The sequence below is a fragment of the Sinocyclocheilus grahami genome, unplaced genomic scaffold, assembly GCF_001515645.1.
Source record: "Sinocyclocheilus grahami isolate Dianchi unplaced genomic scaffold, SAMN03320097.WGS_v1.1 scaffold82.1, whole genome shotgun sequence".
NCBI classification, from domain to species: Eukaryota; Metazoa; Chordata; class Actinopteri; order Cypriniformes; family Cyprinidae; genus Sinocyclocheilus; species Sinocyclocheilus grahami.
This window is the reverse complement of record NW_015505261.1, coordinates 1,162,250-1,183,184: the sequence shown is the minus strand read 5'-3', so window position 1 is coordinate 1,183,184 and position 20,935 is coordinate 1,162,250. Positions and strand designations below refer to the sequence as shown.

The 20,935-nt window shown below is 37.0% G+C and overlaps 1 protein-coding gene across 1 annotated transcript in view; it reads left to right on the top strand.

Annotated features, from left to right (window-relative positions):
* The window catches only part of LOC107586496 (thyroid adenoma-associated protein homolog), a 94,714-nt gene that overhangs the window by 20,581 nt on the left and 53,198 nt on the right, over positions 1 to 20,935 (top strand). The window contains exons 24-26 of the mRNA XM_016273889.1: positions 11,434 to 11,556; positions 11,646 to 11,768; positions 13,883 to 13,974. Coding sequence (XP_016129375.1) covers positions 11,434 to 11,556; positions 11,646 to 11,768; positions 13,883 to 13,974 — 338 coding nt within the window. The remainder of the gene's footprint in view (positions 1 to 11,433; positions 11,557 to 11,645; positions 11,769 to 13,882; positions 13,975 to 20,935) is intronic.

The window sequence follows — 20,935 nt, the reverse complement described above, 5'->3', positions numbered from 1 at the left end:
TGTTCTTTTTAGCAACATCATATGACCCCTTTAATGGTTGTAGGTTTTTATAATATACCATGTATCAAATATATAAATTATTTTGTGGACATGTTTATTTAATTTTGGGTAGTTTTGGAGTCATTAAAATGTATTTAATGTAATAAACATTTTAATTTTTTTTTTAAATTTTCATTCCACAGTCTGAAGCCAAAATGTAAGCCAAATTTTGTGTAAAATCATAAGATCTTCTAACTGATGAAGTGAAAATGCAAAAGTGCAAATAAGATTTCAGAGGTACAGTAGAGGCTTTTCGGAGATTTTTAGTGAATAGCAGGTTAAATTGAAATCTCTTTCTCACACAAAACTAATGCATGACTTATATATTATATATTATTGCATACATTGTATGGACATTGCATGTTATTTTTGGAGCTCTGACTCAATTTTACGGCATCTGACCCAATATGATTCTAGGTTTCTTTTGTAGCACATCCTGTGGAGAGCAGATTTGAAGTTTTTCAGTTTAAGGGGCAGAAGGTTTAAACTCTTAAATTAGTTTTTGATGTCTTAATCTAAGAGCATAGCTTCGGCCAAAACCAGACAGCTTGATCAAATGTTCCCACTTTGTTTTCTGTGATAGATCTATAGTTTCCAAATCCAGAAATTAGCGAGGGAGTGAGCAGACCTTGCAACATCTTTGCACATACAGAAAAATGAAGCAATAAATCATTAGAACTGTTACTTGATACCTGTGCGAAGGTTTCCGAATGGGAATCGGAGTTGGTCGGCGAGCGCGTTTGTGTCGGTGCGATTGTTATTTTCACCACTCTGTCCTGTTGAATGACCTCAGCGCTTTAACAGATGGAGTGGAGTTATTCAGTGATGTCACCATGGCATATTCGCCTGTTATATAAAGGATGATCTAATGATGCTGCCGGGGTCCACATGGCTTGTGTTTGCGGTTTGTGTTTATGCCTCGAACTACATCTTTTTCCAGACCGCATTTCTTTGGAGGGATCGGGCCGAACGTGTGTTTATGACGGCGAAGGTTCTGTTTCCCAAACGTGTGTGTCCTGCATCCTGTTATGTGCTCCGACTCTATGGAAACGCGGCACATGTTTTTGGACTGCAGAGGAGCTATGGCAACTGCAAACAGTTAGTCACATCCCAGTGATGGATCATTTCTTGAGTTAAGAGTAAACTGCCTCTCGGTAGGGGATCATTGTGGTACCCGGAGAAGTCTTACTCTGATCATTTGAATATCAAATCTGACAGTTTCTATTGCGTAGGTCGCCTTTGAGAAAGAAAGTTGGTGTGAAATTAAGGTCCTGTTCATTTGTTTCAAGATCATGTTCAGTTAGATGGATAGACGGGCTAATCTGGAGCTAAGGAAGTTGGGTCTGTCTGGCTCTCCCATGGCTTTGGTTAAGCTGGAGGTCTCGCCGTCCCCTTTGGGCTGAGCTGAGAGAGTTGTGAGTAATTTGGATAATCCAGGGCCCTTATAAGCTTTAAGTGCTGTTGGAGCGCCTAGCTCTGTTTACAAGCTGGTTGCATTAGCTTGACTGTTCTGAGAGCTGATTGTGATTCTAAATGAATACGTTTAGCACTGCTTTGCAATTTTTCATGGGCGAAATCCAGGTGTTTTAAAAGGGAATCCAAATGATTGGAAAAGATTTCCTCGGTCATACTTCACAACAGGTTCACCAACTTTCTGTTGACCAACAGAAGGCTGCTTGGTGTAAACAGTGTTATTGTTTATTGAAACTTAAATATCGAAAGAAATATTTCAAAATATTGAAAGAAAAATGAACATGTTGCCAAGGCAACATTTTCATTTAAGTTTAAGTTAAATGCAATAAAACAAATGAAAGCTAAATAGAACTATAAAAAAATAAAAATGGCAATCACATAAAAATATTGAAACTTTCATTAAAATGCCAGCTGAAAAATAAATAAAAATAAAAGCTAATTGATAAGTACTATGTTAGTATATTAACACTAAATGACACTGGTTTGAAAGTGAGCTTTATGCATCACTACCCTGTTGATAGCAGACAGTAGTACTTGTTTGCCGTCAAACTTTTGCTAATGCACCTTTATCCTTCATATAATCTTTATGTAAATACTGTTTTTCTCAACTGTATACAGTATGTTTGTCCAAAGACACTCGTGGTTTAGGTCCATGGTTCTCAATTGGTTTTGCTATAAGATCCAGAGTTTATGTTGTACAGCAGTTGGTGACCCAACAGAGTACCAAACATGCTCTTAAAATGAAGCATTGACAGATTATAACTGAAATTTCAGCCGCTGAAAATTATTGGCCAAAAATTGCATTTTCGGTTTTCGGCTGAAAGAAAAAAACGGCCTAAAATATGAGCCAAAAAATATATATATATTTTTAAAAATTCAGTATCATTTAAAATTGAGTTAAATTAAAGTCTTATAAAATTACTTTATATTATTTAATGAAATAAGTCATTATTACAAAGCATTTATAACCATGAGCTGCATATCGTAGCTGTCGTGCGGAAGCCTTGTTTGTTAAAACCTGCTACTTTTTAGGAAATGAGAAACACCCTGTAGTTTCGAAAATAATTAAACACGGTGTCATCAAAGTTGGTTTTGTGGCTTTACATATTGTCAGTATCAATACCATTTTACCACAAGCAGGCTTAAATGGGGTTATGAGGTTTCTGAACAGTGAATGTCGGAGATACGCATTTTGTCCATCATTAGAACGGCTGCATCTGAGGCAATAAGTGCATCACATTATGTTTTCATCAGCTTACAGGTTACATAGTTTATTGTAGCTATAGGTTTTTCCTGTTGTTTAATACATTTGACTTTTTTTCTTGAGTAGAACAATAAAGAAGAATTTTAGCTGAAACCGTGGACTTTGGTGATATACATAAAATGCAAGTCAACGGCTGCCGGCACTTGAGAGCCCAAAAAATGTTTAATAAAAAAATAATATACAGGCAACACAAAATTAATACCCTTGGCTCCTGACATTATACTGAGGTCCTTTGAAGCAAAACGGTCGGTCTGTGTGTAAGACCGTATTGTGTATGACTACCTAGTTAATGCTAGACTTAGACACTCTTCTTTATTCTTCAAATGCATGAAACATTAGCCTTTATCGACATATATTGTTTTTGAGTAAAGAAAATGCTGTAATTATTTAAACAACTGGTTCATACAAGACACACATTTTTTATTTGGTTAAATATTTATAAAACCAGCAGGCAGACATAAAGAGTGACCAATAGCATTGATTTATGAAAAAAATAAAAATGCCAAAATATGGAGATACAAGGTTTCTGCTTGACTGTATGCTCAATCAGTGTGTATTTCTTTATTTTTTCCCCCTTGTATGATGTGATCCATTTGTAAGTTGTGAGCAACCAGAATGACTTGTTACTGACTTGTACAGGTCAAATAATTTTCAACCTGCTAGTTCACTGCTCTCTGCAAGTCTGCATCCAGTCTTTCATAATTTGCTGATCACACCATCTGTGGTATTTGTTTGTATTTTTCTCAATACCTGTTTAACCAGAATTTCCAAATCCACAGCCAGTTTGAGCTCGGAATCAAAACAAGCAGCAAACAACAGCATTAGACTTGTGTTAACCCCTCTTAGTGCTAGACGTGCAGGAAAAGCTTCTATTTAGGTCACTGACCTGACGTGTAATTAGCTGGCTGTATTGGGAAATTTCTCGGCGCACGTGGAGCGTAAGCAAACTTTAGTGGCGGTGTTGTTGGTGGTGGCGGTGGGGGGTGTGGGTGAAATTGCAAACAGGAAGTGTTTGGCTAAATAAAGTTCTGCAGAAGCTGAAGCGTTTGGAGTACGATGTAAATAGCTGCTCTGCTGCCATGTGGACCTTAACCGCTGGCCGCCTGTGGGAGGAGCCGTTTTGTTCATTTGAGAGCCAGGCTGGACATCTGTCTGTTTTTCTTGGCATATTCATTAAAGGGATAGTTCACCCAAAAATGAAAATTCTGTCATTAATTACTCGCCCTCATGTCCTTCCAAAATTCGAACTCCTGTCATCATTTGCTCACCCTCGTGTCATTTAACGATCTGTGGTGCATAAAAGGAGATATTTTGAAGAATGATTCAACTGGTCATACCATGCAAGTCAAAAAAATAAATAAAAAATCCCCCAAATATCTTCTTTTGTGTTCATCAGATGAATGTCATACAGGTTTAAAACGTGGGGTGAGTGAATAAAGGATTTTTAACATTTACAATGAAATGAAATTTATATGAATGCTGTAAATGTTTTTAAGCACTATTGTTAATTCATTTTTAATTGTAAATTTTAATTCAAATAAGAAGTGTAAGACATAATATGGGGTATTCCCAGAAAGCATATTAAATGTATAAACATAACATGATTTATATATATATATATATTTATTTATTTATTTTTTTATAAATTTTTTTATTTGGAAATAATAAAAAAATATTTAATTAATTTAATTAATTATTAAAAATTAAATGTATACACCGTAGAGCTGCACGATTGCGATCTCGATTCAAACACCCACGCGATCTAATTTCTAAATGACAACGATTCGCCATTTAAACCTTTGAAAAAAAAATAAATCATTTTTTAATCATTTCATCATTCACAACACATTTCTAAGATGAAACGATCTATCTATGAAAGAGGGAAACTTAAACCATCATATGTGGTCATGTTTAAAGCTATTGATTCTAAAACTTATTTATGTTGCATATTATCTATGTTTATGTTAATTTAAAATAAATTCTCAATCAACGTGATTCTCAAGTTATCCAGAAAAGAAAATAGTTTCAAAGTGCTTTAATTATTATTTAATTGAAATAATTAATTTTTATGCGTCTATTATATTTTAAAAATGTGTATGATTACACTGAATTCCCTGATTTACTCATGTTTAGTAGATTCAAATTGTGATGACTGTAATTATTTTAGTTATTATCTGAAAATGATGTAGTGGACATATAGTGGTGTACATATAATAGTGCTATATGGAAGTATTACTATTAACACCTGTATTGTTGTGCTGAGAAAACACAAACAAACAAAAGTAAAAATATTGTAGACCTCAAAATGAATGCTCTATGTCTGGTTCAACATGTATATGTATGTGTTCAAAAAACCTAACTGAGGCAGTATGTGCAGTTTTTAATGTGAGTGTCCCATTCTCTGTGTCCATCTTTCTGTCAGGTGGAAGGTGTGGGGCAGTACTTTCGGGAGCAGCTGCTGCAGTCCCGTCACAGGGGGGCGTTTGAACTGGCCTACGTGGGATTTGTTCGGCTCACTGAGATGCTCTGCAGGTGAGAGATCTAAGCCAATCAGATTGTTCGACCTGTCCCAGCGGTTATATAATAATGATTAAAACGCACGTCCAGACTCATCAGCTCTCTGTGCAGTAAAATAGGCCCCTTGTCATTTACATAATTCAAGATGTTTTCAACTCAAAGGCCTTAGTCAGAACAAGTGTGCATCTTTATTAATGAGGGAGTCATAAGGACTGCTCCACCAGAGCCCCTGATGTTGTGCTTGGCAATAATGCTTCATACCTGAATGAGTCCAGTCCTCCTCCTCCTCCTCCTCCTCCTCAACCAGCATCCTGGAAACCAGCACTGCTCCTGAAGCACAAGCTTCAAATAATCTGGAAGTTTGAAAACTGTTAACATCTGGAAATGTGAGATTTAATGAGCTTTGGAATGTGGTCTCTGTGCAGAGGTTAAGGAAATTGACTCGCTCGCTGCCACGAGTGTGACATGAGTGGGACATCAGATCGCTTCTGCTGCTGTGGAGTTGCTGAGGGAGCGTCTTTAATGATCTGACTCCATTCCTGCCTTCTGCTTTCCTCTTCTACTTTTAATTTGCCTCTCTGCAGTTTCTACTTCGTTTTCATGAAACTCTTTTGAAATTTGAAAACAATCAGTGTCCAGTGTTATTATCATAAACTTAAATTATTAAACATATTTTTGTTAATTGAAATAAAGCTAAAAGTAAATAGAAATATTTGTGTAGTAAAAAAAATATTAGAAATATTGCCTTGGCATCTATCTGAAATAAGTTTAAGTACTAAAATCAGGTTTTCGGTTGGTCTAAAAGGTTGTAAAAAATGTACTAAAATAAATTAATTTAATTCAATTCATTAAGTCATGTCATTAAATGTTGCATGCATTGCAAAAAAAAAGAAGAAGAATATTTTCATCAGTATTTTTGTTTTCCAATAAAAATATCTAAACGTCCTTAAATCCAGATACTCAAGAAGCAAATGTAAAATTAAGTCTTAAAACTAAACATAATTAAGCGAGTTTATGCTTAAAACAACATAAATATTTCAATGAGGTATGAAAACGTACTTCTTTTTTATTTATTTTTTTAATTTTTTTTTTTTTTGGCAAATATTTTTAGTAATGAACTTTCATTTCATTCAACGTTTCATTTCGTTTTGCTTCTCAAGTAAGTGTATCTTAAACAAGACACAAATACTGATGAGCATCACTTTTTTTGCAGCAGAAATACAGTAAAAATGTTCTTATATTCTTGTGGTTGGGAGCAGAGGTATTTAAGCCTAAAGGTTTTTTTTTTTAAGTCTTAAAAGGTCTTTAAAAAGTCTTCAGTTTACCTTCATAAAACCTGCAGAAACCCTGAAAATTTGGAATAATATTGAAACTGAAATACTAATAAATTGCAACTGTTTAGAACTATTTTAAAAATGACAAAAAAGACAAAATAATCTAACATGATTTAAAAAATAAATAAATAGGAAAACTGAAATAGAAAAATAAAAGCTAATTGAAAATAATAACTGTAATTACATACAAAATAATACAAAAATAGCACTGGTCGTAGCTGTTGTCTAGTCTGTTAGGAGTGATAAATACAGTTTTGTTTATACAAAGCATATACAATAACAGAAGAGACTCGTTTATGTTATCAAGACTCACAACCGAAGTTTGAAAGTGAGTTTGGTTAATGTTTTCTGCATAAATATCAACAACCAGTTGTTTCTTCATTTACATCCATATGCCTTGAGACAAGCACTACACGTTAATCGCAATGTTGGTGCTGCCAAACTCTCTCAGGTTATGAGAAATGGAGAAAAGTAGGTGTATTGTGTGCTTTTTAAGTGCTTGGGCAAAGACAACAACTGAACTAGATTAAACTGGATAGTTATTGGACTGCGTATCTGAGAATAAAAGAAAAGTGGGCACTACATACCATAATGAAGCCAGACCTGTTCGTAAATATGGTTTTTATTAGTGTGTAATACTGACTAGCCTTTGAGATGTAGTGCTGTGGGTGATCTGTTTTTGCCATACAAGTCATTTTTTCTAGCATCCCTATCTATTAAAAAACAGGCATGCAAACAAATACTCAAACCTGAGATGGCAACGTTTTTTGAAATCCCCGAGGAAGCGTTTGTGGTGGATGGGCCTGCATTAGCAGTTATCTGTATGGAGTCTCAGAGGTGCTTCTGGAGGAAAAGCATTGCTGTGTGATTACACGGCTCCACCGGCAACCACTAAGCCCGTTACGAGGTGTTGATTGTGGGGCGTTCGACGTTTGGGGTAGTGCATTGTGTGTGTGTGTATGGTTTGGATTGTTTGATCTGGCCTGTTCGGTCCAGCGCGTCTGGTATAACGGTACTTTTCATAACGAGAGCCTCGCATTTTTCTCCGCTCTCAAAGTAGGCGTCCGGCACACGCTTGGGCAGCTCCTGCTATGTGTTTGTGTGTGTATTCAACCGAGGTTTGCAGTGTAATTACAGTGCTTGCTTAGGCAAGCATCTCTCTTATTATTGCTCATACTTTGGAATAGGGTTTTGAACAAACTTTTAACATGAAATATTAATCGTTTTTGTGTAACTCGTCATGTACTGTTTGTGCCACGAACATGAATGATTGCTTAAATGGTGTGGCTTACTGAGATTTATTTTATTAATCATGGCTTTGTGAGTAAAATCATTTTCCTGTAGCATTTGCTACAGTTAAAAGGTTTGGATGCTTTTATGCTTTTGGTAAGAAAGAAGTTTATTTTTTTTGCTCACCAAGGCTGCATTTATTTGACCAAAAATGCAGTAAAAATGGTAATATTGTGTAATATTATTACGATTTCAAATAACTGTTTTCTATTTGAATATATATTAAAATGTAATTTTTTTTTTTTAGAGTTGATTATTATAGTTAAAAATAAAAAATAAAAAATAGTAGCCTAATTGAATTTAAGTTTCAGCTCTGTTGTTAATTGTAACCTTCCTAATGTAAAAGGGCTCCCTATAACTTAGAGCAGAAGCTAAGGTAGATTTTTTTATTTATTTTTTTATTTCTTTTTTAGGTAGATTTATAGAAAATTGTAATTATAATTGAATTTATTTAAAGAAAGAGCAATTTGTTCAGTAAACCATTGTTTAATTAAAAAACAACAACAATTTGTTTAGTTTTTCTCCTCCTACTGTACAGAAACCATACTGAACTGTGATCTCAAAACCGAGGTACGTACCAAACCGTCATGTTTGTGTACCGTTGCACCCCAAATCACGAGTGTTTCTGTCATTTAAGTGCACACAAAACAAAACGATGTTTGAAGACATTATCATATTAACTCAAAACTGAATGCATACATTTCAATGGGGAAAAAAGTTTTACATTTTCACTAGTGGTCTACTTGTGGCTGAATACAAGTTGCAGTATTAATAGGTAAATAGGGTATTTTACAGTGTATTTATAATGACAAAAGTATGGAGTCACTTTAGTATAGGGACCAATTCTCACTATTAACTAGTTGCTTATTAGCATGCCTATTATTAACATATTGGCTGTTTATTAGTGCTTATAAAACATATTCTGCATGACCATATTGGTCACACTTTATTTTAAAGGGTTACTTCACCCCAAAATAAAAATGGTCATTAATCACTTACCTTCATGTTGTTCCAAATCCGTAAAAGCTTTGTTCGTCTTCGGAAAACAATTTAAGATATTTTGGATGAAAACCGGGAGGCTTGTGACCGTCCCATTGACTGCCAAGTAAATAACACTGTCAAGGTCCAGAAAATTATGAAAGACACGGATACGTGTCTGAACGAAAACAGCACATCCGTGTGGTGCGGCTGACAAGTAGAACAGTATACGCAGTTTACGTTCAGTGGACACTCTCCAAAATGGAGCTACGGTGACGCGGAGGAGACTAATTGATGAATAAAGTCGTTATTTTTGTTTTCTTTGCGTACAAAAAGTATTCTTGTCACTTCATAACGTTATGGTTGAACCTTTGATGGCAGATGAACTATTCTGACGATGTCTTTCATACTTTTCTGGGCCTTGACAGTGTAATTTACTTGGCAGTCAATCAGACAGTCACAAGCTTCCCGTTTTCATCCAAAATATCTTAAATTGTGTTCCGAAGACGAACAAAGCTTTTACGAGTTTGGAACAACTTGGAGGTAAGTGATTAATGACAAAATTTTCATTTTGGGGTGGAGTAACCATTTAAGGTCCAATTCTCGCTATTAACAAGCCATTAAATAAGATTTTTGCCTCGCACATCAAAGAATCCTGAAAAAAATACATCACGGTTTCCACAAATGTATTAGGCAGTGCAACCGTTTTTAACATTAATAATTAGAGGTCGACCGATGTGTCGGTTTTGCCGATTAATCGGCACCGATAGTTGATTGCTGGAACTATCGGTTATCGTCAAAAATCCATGCCGATAGTTTTCCCGGGTTGCGTCCATTGCTGGAGCGGCTGGGAAGGGGCTGATGCTATTATACAGTGTGAGAGCGGCCTCTAGTGGTTGAAATCACTGACAGCACGTGCTATTTGTTTAGACACGTGATACTGCACGCTGAACAGAGCGGGAAACTTCAGATGTGGATTTAAATGCAGCCGACAGAAAATCCTGCCACGCCACAGAGCGCCATTCACATAGTTTTCCTTTAAATTACATTATATTGGTCCCGAATCGTTGTTAATGTACATAATGAATTGTGTATTGTGCATTTTCAGCAAAACGTTTGTCTTTCTGTGGCTCTAATAAAGTCTGTGTGCTTCATTTATAGAACTATAATATAGGTTGCGCTTTCTCTTTCCATTTGCTCCGCCGAACTTCAAACTCATCTATACCAATTTGTTCATTCTTGAAGTAAACTTGTGTCTGTTTGGTGATTTAAATAAACTGTTTTAGACCGCTGCTCGAGTTGAACGTGATGCATCCGGATTGTGTGTGATACCGGTGAGTTCTCCATAGACTCAGCGCAGCGCTTTTATTTTGATTAGATAATCATCAAGTGTTCAAGAATAGAAGCAGTTCAAGTCTGAGAGTATACATACAATATCCATATGTATATAATTTTAATGCTATAGCCTTTGTGTATATATTTAAAGATGTGCATCTTTAAGCATGACAGTTGAAATTAAATGGTAACACTTTAAAATAAGAGGCCATTTGTAGCATTAAGATTAATGAAAGCTGTGTAAGTATTGTTCCTTGTTAGAGTGTGTTAATTTCAACATATTTACTATGGTTCAGTACTGGTTTTGTTAATAAAGCACAATTTTAGTTTTTGTTCAGTATAGATTTTAAAAAAATCGGTTAATTAATCGGTATCGGCCAGTGTGGTCCAACCTAGCTATCGGTATCGGCAAAATCCACTATCGGTCGACCTCTATTAATAATAATAATAAGAAAGATGCTCTTATAATAGTGTAGTTGCCGAATCTATTAGCAGGGACTATGCTAACATAAAATTACTTTGGTGAACCTTTAATGCCTAGAGGTACTTAACTGTAAAATTCCCCACAAATGTGTGTGATGTATTAGTTGCATAGTACCTCCAAAACAATCATACTTGCACAAATAAGTAATAACCTGACAATCTCTGAAGATTCCCACCGCCAGGAATTAGTTTCATTAGTGTTACTCGAACATCTGCGGATCGTTAATTGATTCCATATAATTTTTATGATGGAGATCATCCCTAGTGGACAGTCCTCTGAGAGGTCAGAATAGCTGAATACTGAAGTCAAGGAAAAATGGACTTTGGATCTGAAACGCAAGACAATGAGAGGGTTTTAGGGAAGAATGAGACAGGGAGAGGATGGATAGACTCAACACCTGGCATGAGCGCACATTCCTGCGGTATGTCCCGGAAAAGGTGGTCTTGCACGATGAGTTCACACCCTTTGGCACGAGGACAAAAGAACAGAGACCGTATTCGGTTACACACTGCGAGTCATTTTTCCTCTGTCATTCACTGTCCCCATCTCAAAGGAATGTGCTGTCTGAAATACAGCTTAAAGGACGGTTCACCTAAAATTGAAGCTTCTGTCATCATTTACTCAGCCTCATGTCATTCCAAACCATGTCAAATGTGTGGGAACTTGCCTGTTAATCTTCCATTGTAAGTGATAGCTGTAATAATGTTGTCTCTTTGTAGGCCCTGCTGTCCTCTGAGCCCAAATCATCCAGCTGTGGACTCCTGAAGATGACCATGAGATCTCTGACAGCATTGGCTATGCCCTCTAATGATGCAGATACTGAGAGCAGCTCTGTGCCACAGGTGGACACACACACACGCTTCTTCTCTAAGAGGAAAATATGAGTAGAATCAGGCATGTTTAATGGGTCTTTGTTTTTGTGTACGTACAGGTCCACGCTCTGAACATCCTGAGGGCTTTGTATCGAGACACTCGTCTGGGGGAGAACATTGTGCCGTTTGTGTCCGATGGCATGCAAGCTGCTATCCTGGGTTTCACTTCTCCTGTGTGGGCCGTGAGTATACCCTTTTACTTATTTTTATACAATGTCTATGTAGGTTCCTTCAATAACAAAAAAAGTATGGCTTTTCAGACATGGCTGACCACAGAATATGTATCTCGAAGTACTATCATGCCATTTTATTAGATATAGTGGTAACACATTATAAAGGTACACATGATGTACAGTGTAATGAATTATATCTTTTTATAAATAATTCTAAAATGCATTATAATATTGGAAGGTTTGTTTATTACATGTTTTAAAGCATAATTTCTACAGGTGTAACGGTTAACAGATAAGTATTTTAATGCATTATAACTGTGATTATAATTATTATTAAGATCATACAATGCATTATAAGGTCCATTATAATGCATAATAAATGCACTAAAATAATCAAATAATAAAAATAATAAAAATTAATAAAAAATAAAATAATAAAAATACACACTCATTTGTTCACTGTTCCTCACGTACAGTACACCACCCTGTCAGGCCATAGCTGTTGCTGAGGCACTGACAGGTTAATAATTAAAGTGAATGAGAACACTAGGGACAGGAGCCGTACGTGCGGACACCCCCCCCCACACACAGCTGTGCGGTGGTCCTGGCCGATTGCCCTAGATTGCTCGCTTTGATCACCTCCACATGGGCGACTCGGCTCCTACAGGTCACGATGGCGACAACTCCAGGTCACATTCCCGTGCTCTCCTCCCTCATACCTGTCTGTCTGCTTTTACGTCTCTTTCATACATCTCTCCTCACTTCATTTTCTTATCAGTTCATTCCTTTTGAGTCCTTTCCCCCACCCCTCCCACTCGTTCCTTACTCTCAAGATGCTACTGAAGCCGTTTGCTTCTTTACTGCAGCGCTCCAGCCAGCAGGCTTTACTGTAGAGTACAGTAGGCCTAATCCTTCCCAGAATGCAGCAGTCAGTCAGTCACAGAGAACACACACAGTCTTCTTGTAGTCTGTGAGGAATGTTTCTTAAGCTGACCTAAAAATGTGATCAAAGTTATGAGGCAGTAACACTTCGAACATTAAGTTTGGTGTGTCCAGCATTACTTTAGCCACATAAGATTGTGATTTGAAGGCCTTTTACTGTTCCTGGAACAAGATGTCATCAGGCCCTGCAAATCCTGCATGACGTGGACTGTGTGACTCTTGTACACCCTTGAGCTCCAAGACCAATTTTTGCATTGTAATCGTCTCGAGGGCCATCATCATGTGCTCTGACTCACTACTCTCTCATGTTAAATCATATCTTTTTATTACATTTTCCCCCTGAGGTCTATTTAAAGAAATAATCCACCCAAAAATGAAAGTTTTTCCTCTTTGCTCACCCTAAGTTGCTCCAAACCTGTATGACTTCCTTTCTCCTGTGAAACATGAAGATATTTTGAAGAAAGTTGGAGCTCATTGACTTCCATTGTATGAACACAAAACGACACTGACACATTTTTCAAAATGTTTTTTTAATGTGCCACAGAAGAAGTGACATAACGTCGTACAGACATAAGTTTGAGTAAATATAATTTTTTTTTGTAACTATCCCTTTGAAGTGTTAGTACCAACAGTCACTATTTAGTTTTCATGAGCATTTTCTACTTTTCCCTAACATTAAGTCAAATTTTAAGTCATTTTTCATTGCTTTGTCTTTAAAGTTGCAGTCACATTTGCAGAATTTGGGTGAAATTTTACAGGCGTTGTCAATCCATTGTCTGCTGTCAATAGTGTTGCGATTACCCATTGCGAAATCTGCATGGGCAAATCTGGCTGTAGAAGTTGACATGTTGTTAATTCTATTTGCATATCAGTCTATAAGTGTATTGCTGGCCTACAGTTCACAGCATTCCATTTGCATTCAACATCATTTTCAGTCTGAACTTGACTCACAGAAAGCATTTTTTATATTTTCGTTTCAATCGTTTGCAATATTTGTTTTAATTGTCTGTCTGTGTGCACAGCATACTGATGTTTGGAGTAGCCACAAGCACCACATTTTTAAGATTTGAAATGAAGTTGACCTCTTTAATGTAATAGTGTGCGTCAAAGCTCAAATTATTAATGTACATGGAGGGAAGGTTTGCTCTGATGTCAGTCTCTCCATCCTGTCCTCTTTCTAGGTGAGGAACTCCTCGACTCTCCTGTTCAGCACTCTGATCACGCGGATATTTGGGGTAAAGAAGGGAAAAGATGAGCACTCCAAAAAGAACAGGTGTGACTTCAGTTGTTTTATGTACCACTCCCAACTGCACTGTAAAAAAAAAAAAAAAACAGTAGTTGAGAACACTTTGAGAAGACTTAAAGCAACCAGTTTCATGACTTTTTATTTTTTATTTTTACTTTGAATTTAACTTCATTTTTAATTCCAGCTCAACTTACAGAAGAATTACCAGTCAACTTAAAGTCGGTCTGTGCTTTCAGCAAACATAATAAAACAAGTTTTATAAACTTTATTAACTTGTGAATCCAAGTTTAATAAGATATTAATATTACACATTATTAAGGTAAAACACTCTTATTTTGGCAGACCTTTCCACTAAACAATTAAAGGTTGCTTAATATGTGTATGAGTTAGTTGCACAAAAGGTCATATACAGTGGTGTGAAAAAGTGTTGGCCCCCTTCCTGATTTCTTATTTTTTTGAATGTTTGTCATACTTTAATGTTTCAGATCATCAAACAAATTTAAATATTAGTCAAAGATAACACAAGTAAACACAACATGCAGTTTTTAAGTTCAATTTCTCTAGCCACACCCAGGCCTGATTACTGCCACACCTGTTCGCAATCAAGAAATCTCTTAAATAGGACCTGCCTGACAAAGTGAAGTAGACTAAAAGATCCTCAAAAGCTAGACAGCATGCCGAGATCCAAAGAAATTCAGAAACAAATGAGAAAGAAAGTAATTGAGATCTATCAGTCTGGAAAAGGTTATAAAGCCATTTCTAAAGCTTTGGGACTCCAGCGAACCACAGTGAGAGCCATTATTCACAAATGGCAAAAACATGGAACAGTGGAGAACCTTCCCAGGAGTGGCCGGCCGACCAAAATTACCCCAAGAGCACAGCGACGACTCATCCAAGAGGTCACAAAAGACCCCACAACAACATCCAAACAACTGCAGGCCTCACTTGCCTCAGTTAAGGTCAGTGTTCATGACTCCACCATAAGAAAGAGACCGGGGCAAAAATGGTCTGCATGGCAGAGTTCAAAGACGAAAACCGCTCCTGAGCAAAAAGAACAAAGGCTCGTCTCAGTTTTGCCAGAAAACATCTTGATGATCCCCAAGAATTTTGGGAAAATACTCTGTGGACTGACGAGACAAAAGTTGAACTTTTTGGAAGGTGTGGGTCCCAATTACGTCTGGCATAAAAATAACACTGCATTTCAGAAAAAGAACATCATACCAACAGTAAAATATGGTGGTGGTAGTGTGATGGTCTGAGGCTGTTTTGCTGCTTCAGGACCTGGAAGACTTGCTGTGATAAATGGAACCATGAATTCTGCTGTTTACCAAAAAATCCTGAAGGAGAATGTCCGGCCATCTGTTCGTGACCTCAAGCTGAAGCGAACTTGGGTTCTGCAGCAGGACAATGATCCAAAACACACCAGCAAGTCCACCTCTGAATGGCTGAAGAAAAACAAAATGAAGACTTTGGAGTGGCCAAGTCAAAGTCCTGTCCTGAATCCTATTGAGATGATGTGGCATGACCTTAAAAAGGCGGTTCATGCTCGAAAACCCTCCAATGTGGCTGAATTACAACAATTCTGCAGAGATGAGTGGACCAAAATTCCTCCACAGCGCTGTAACAGACTCATTGCAAGTTATCGCAAACGCTTGATTGCAGTTGTTGCTGCTAAGGGTGGCCCAACCAGTTATTAGGTTTAGGGGGCAAACACTTTTTCACACAGGGCCATGTAGTTTTGGATTTTGTTTGTCAAAGTCCTAACCTGAATCCTATTGAGATGCTGTGGCATGACCTTAAAAAGGCGGTTCATGCTCGAAAACCCTCCAATGTGGCTGAATTACAACAATTCTGCATAGAGTGGACCAAAATTCCTCCACAGCGCTGTAACAGACTCATTAAAAGTTATCACAAACGCTTGATTGCAGTTGTTGCTGCTAAGGGTGGCCCAACCAGTTATTAGGTTTAGGGGGCAAACACTTCTTCACTCAGGGCCATGTAGTTTTGGATTTTGTTTTCCCTTAATAATAAAAACCTTCATTTAAAAACTGCATGTTGTTCACTTGTGTTATCTTTTACTAATATTTAAATTAGTTTGATGATCTGAAAGTGTGACAGACATGCAAAAAAATAAGAAATCAGGAAGGGGGCCAACACTTTTTCACACCACTGTAGAGTTGTTTCTATGCACCAAAATAACTTTATAAAATTGCTCTTTAAAATTAAAGAAACTTCTCCAAAGCGACAACTACTTACCCCCATAATGAAACAATACATGACTTTTTAAACAGTACTTATTAAAAACACTAAACAGGTCAGCACCGATAGCCTTGTATGTGCCTCTATACTGTCCTATAGTAATAAAAGGCAAAAATGCAAAAAAAAGAAAAAACTCTCTAAACTAGGGCTGGGCGATATAGCTAAAAAATGTGTCAATGATATAATGTTTCATATCGTTCGGTATCGATAATTATTGACATTTGTTATAACCTTTTTTAAAATAAAGAGCAATAGAATTTTTTTTTTTTTAATTTAACCACTGTATTTTTAAATTAACCCAATTTATTGAGACAAACTACAAATATTTTTTGTTTTAACATTCAAACACACAATAAAAATTAAACTAATATCTAATTTCTAATGTTTTATATGCAGATTAAATAGGTCTAAAGAAAACTTTTGGCTTGTCTCCTGAGGCCACAGGAGGGTGCAATGAGCAAAATAATGCAGCATATTTAAATTGCCAACGCAAGGAACTAACGGTTGTAACGTTTGTAGGTCGGGAAGGAGGAGGCGGGAACCGGCGAACACTCATTTTTTTTTTTTTAATTTAACCACTGTATTTTTAAATTAACCCAATTTATTGAGACAAACTACAAATATTTTTTGTTTTAACATTCAAACACACAATAAAAATTAAACTAATATCTAATTTCTAATGTTTTATATGCAGATTAAATAGGTCTAAAGAAAACTTTTGGCTTGTCTCCTGAGGCCACAGGAGGGTGCAATGAGCAAAATAATGCAGCATATTTAAATTGCCAACGCAAGGAACTAACGGTTGTAACGTTTGTAGGTCGGGAAGGAGGAGGCGGGAACCGGCGAACACTCAAAGAAAACTTTAATAATAAAATAAACACCAAATAGCGCGACTGCCACGCACAAACGAAACCAAAACACAAAATAAAGTCCAGGCCTGGTCCTCTCTCGTCTTTCCCTGTCGTCACTCCTCCTTTGTATCCTTCCGGAGCTCCTCCGTGAGACTCGAGACCGGTGAGTGGTGCAGGTGTCGCTCATTATCAATTACTCCACCGGCCTCGCTCCGTTCCCACGGCTCTCGGCCCCGCCCCTCTCGTCACAACGGTCTATAAAAAAAATGTGCATTACTTCTAAATTTACTCATATAAATCAAATATAATTTCATAAATTGCATAAACAATTATGAACAAAACAGCATCATGTATTTATGCATTGCGTAATACAAAGAGCCAAATCGCCCATCACACAGATTGCATTTAAAAACATATGAGATGCAGTGAAAAGGAATTAACCTCCACTAATTCGCAATGTGTTTTCTAAAAGTTTGAACTGTTTTAACTTTGCATGGCTACATCTCTTGTGTGAGACGCGAGTGCAGCAGTCATATTTGTCCGTCTAAAAAATGCGCATGCATCTGTGTGAATGGCTTGGTTTCGGTTTTAACCTAATCAAGATCTTCTCCGCATTGAGCTAATATATTTCTCTAATATTTTGAAAGAATAACACCGCAGCGGCGCGTCTCGTGGGCTAGACTAACAAAACATTAAAATACAACAACGTCACTTTACATCATTATCACCGCATCTCGCGCGCCACTGATGACGCTCCCTGACGCACTCCTAACATTCAAATGCAAATGTTTATTTTAAATTCGACTAATAGTCACTTTTTTTACTCACAATCTCCTCATCACAGGCAGGCACAGCACTCATGTTCGTGTTTGTGTTTGCTGTCTGCGTCACTCATAGCACGTGCCTATATCGTGTGCTATATCGAACATTTTTGTATATCGTTATCGAAGAAGGTGTACCGTCGATAAATATCGATACCGTTTTATCACCCAGGCCTACACTAAACATAGCTAAAACTAAACAAAGCCCATTTTAAATGGCAAATAATTGCATGTGCTCATAAGTCCCCATGCTTTAACCAAAAACAAAAATTATTCAAGTGCAAGGGATTATGGGTGATCGGTGATCAAACTCAGCATGGTAGTTTGACTAAAGTTGACATTGTAAGTTCTTGCTGTTAAATATTTTTAGTTGCTCATAGTAAATGTCATAAAAGTTGACTTTAATATTTTATGTAGTGTCAACTTTTTCTACAGTCTGTCAACTATCAAAATAGAGTTTTCTGACAGAATGGAAGTTGCAATTCTTACAGTGTACTTGTCCTGTCATCCGTGACTCAATGCCTTCACTGTGTAAAAATACTACCAAAATGCTATTGCAACCCATGATACTAATGTCATTTAATATGTTTGCAAATAAGACGGAACTTGATGTTATTCATTGGGAGTTGGAAGAAAGTGGCTGTAACATTGCAAAATGGAGCCAGGTGGTTTGAGAGAAAAGGTTGAGAAGAGACATTTGTGATATCTGATAACTGAAAAGGAAAGGCATTACAGATGCAAAGCAAGTGTTCCAGACTTGATGCAAGCATTCCGTTAGAATGCATCGTTTCGATGCAAGGCTTGCCACAGCTCACTTAATGTGAATAGATCTTGAGGTGAGTCCTGTGTGATCCTGCTCTGTCAGGGGTTGTTCACTAGGGGGCACTGAAGTTCTGTACTTTTTCTCCTTCCAGTCCTCTATTCCAGTCATTAATCTCTGTCGTATGTTGGCCTACAGCGCATGGACACCTTCCAGCCCCTTAAATGTTCTGGATGTTCCTCCTAACTTCCTGATAGCCTTTGTTTGTTTGTGTTCTGTTTCTATCCTCATCCCACGTTTATGGGATGTCTCGCAAAGACTCTTTTGTTCGTGGTTTCAACTCTTCCCTTGTACTGATCAAAACTCTTGACAGGCATTGGAGCTGACGCACAGGGGTTAACGCACTTCAACGTGTGTTTATCTTTTCCGTAGTAGAGGGAATGCTAACAACATCTTGCCCAAGCACGCACAAACGTTGACACAATTCTTGCACACATTCACACCCTCTCCATTGCTGCCCGGTTGACCGTGACCTCTGATCCCTGGCCACCGCAGGATGGGGCGGGTGGGCCGTGATGGGACCTCCTGCTGCGGCGACGACTGCTCTGCGTCAGCTCCCTAATCCCATCCAAACCAGTGGAGCGCGAGCTGTTGCAAGAATGTCCTGATGCATTCTGGGATTCAATGCAGAGAGGTCACGGATGGAGTGAGGAATGACTAAGCAGGAGTGGCACTGACCTAGTTGAAAAACAATAATGGCTCACTCCTGAGATCATCGTTTGTTATGATTAATCGGTGTGCTGATTGGACTTAATTGGAGAATCAAGCGGGCCGTAATGACACAAGCCAGTGTGTTGGACTACCTCACACTTCAAAGAGCCCATGTGCTCCCAGGTCAGCTGACCGTGGCATTACCCTAGGATTTTCTAAAGAGATGCTGAATATTTAGAGGTCACTGAAACTCCGTATAATCGCAATGAAATAAGGCTGGCTCTTCGGTCTGGATGTATTCCCCATAGTCAGGACCGTTTACTTTCTGGATAACCCTGCCGCCAGCTTGTCCGACATCTCAATGTGTTTGTCTTTTAGTTTTATGTGTTTGTATGGCAAGCATCTTCATCCTGCGGGTCACTCGGCTATTGCTTATTGTTGTTTTTCTCTTCCTGTGTGCAAGTGTTTTTGTGAGTCTTGTGATTTGTGTGCTGACATGTACTTGTCAAACATTTTGACAGGCCGTTCTCTGTTATGACATTTTGGGTCTTTTTGTTTACGATCTGTGTGTACTGTGGCTATGTTCTGTATAGCATACTATCTCACTATTTCTGCAGCATAGAATGTGTGTACTGTGCACAGTATGCAAATTTTCTTTTTGCACGGAAGACTGACTGCATTCTCCAAAAATCCACCCATCTCACATACGTCTGCGCTATTCTTTGCTATGTATTCACATGCTTTTAAAAAGAAAATTGATATTGTACATTTCTAAATGTCAGAGTACATAGTTAAGTGTAAGGCTCTAAAACTACCATTCAAAAGTTTGAAGTTTATTTGATCAGAAATACAGTAAAAACAGTAATATTGTGAAAAATGTATTTAAAATAACTTCTCAACTGTCTATTTGAATATATTTTAAAATGTAATTTATTCCTGTGATGCAAAGCTGAATTTTCAGCATCATAACTCCAGTCTTCAGTATCACATGATCCTTCAGAAATCATTCTAACATGCTGATTTCTTATTATTATATGCTTAGTATTTTTGTGGAAATACTTTTTTTAGTTTAGAAGAACAACATTTATTTAAAGATTTTTGTTGCAAAGTAAAATTCTTCAGTCACTTTTGATCATTTTAATGCATACTTTCTGAATAAAAATATCAATTTATGAATTGATAAAAATGAATTACACCAAATTTTTGAACAGTAGTGTAATTTGGGACACATTTGCTTTAAACATACAACAATTCGCAAGAAAACACTGTCAGTCTATCTATCTCAAAATTTCATGTTTGTTTCTTTGAAATAATTTTCACTCAAAAATTGCTAGCAATTTTCGCAAATAATTAAAATGTAAATCATGTGCCACTTTTTTGTTTGTGTGTGTACCTAAAACAAGAGAGTTGTATAATCTTTAATTTGTTTATCAAACTTTGTTTCTTTGAAATAATTTTCACTCAAAAATTGCTAGCAATTTTCGCAAATAATTAAAATGTAAATCATGCGCCACTTTTTTGTTTGTGTGTGTACCTAAAACAAGAGAGTTGTATAATCTTTAATTTGTTTATCTAACACATTTGTT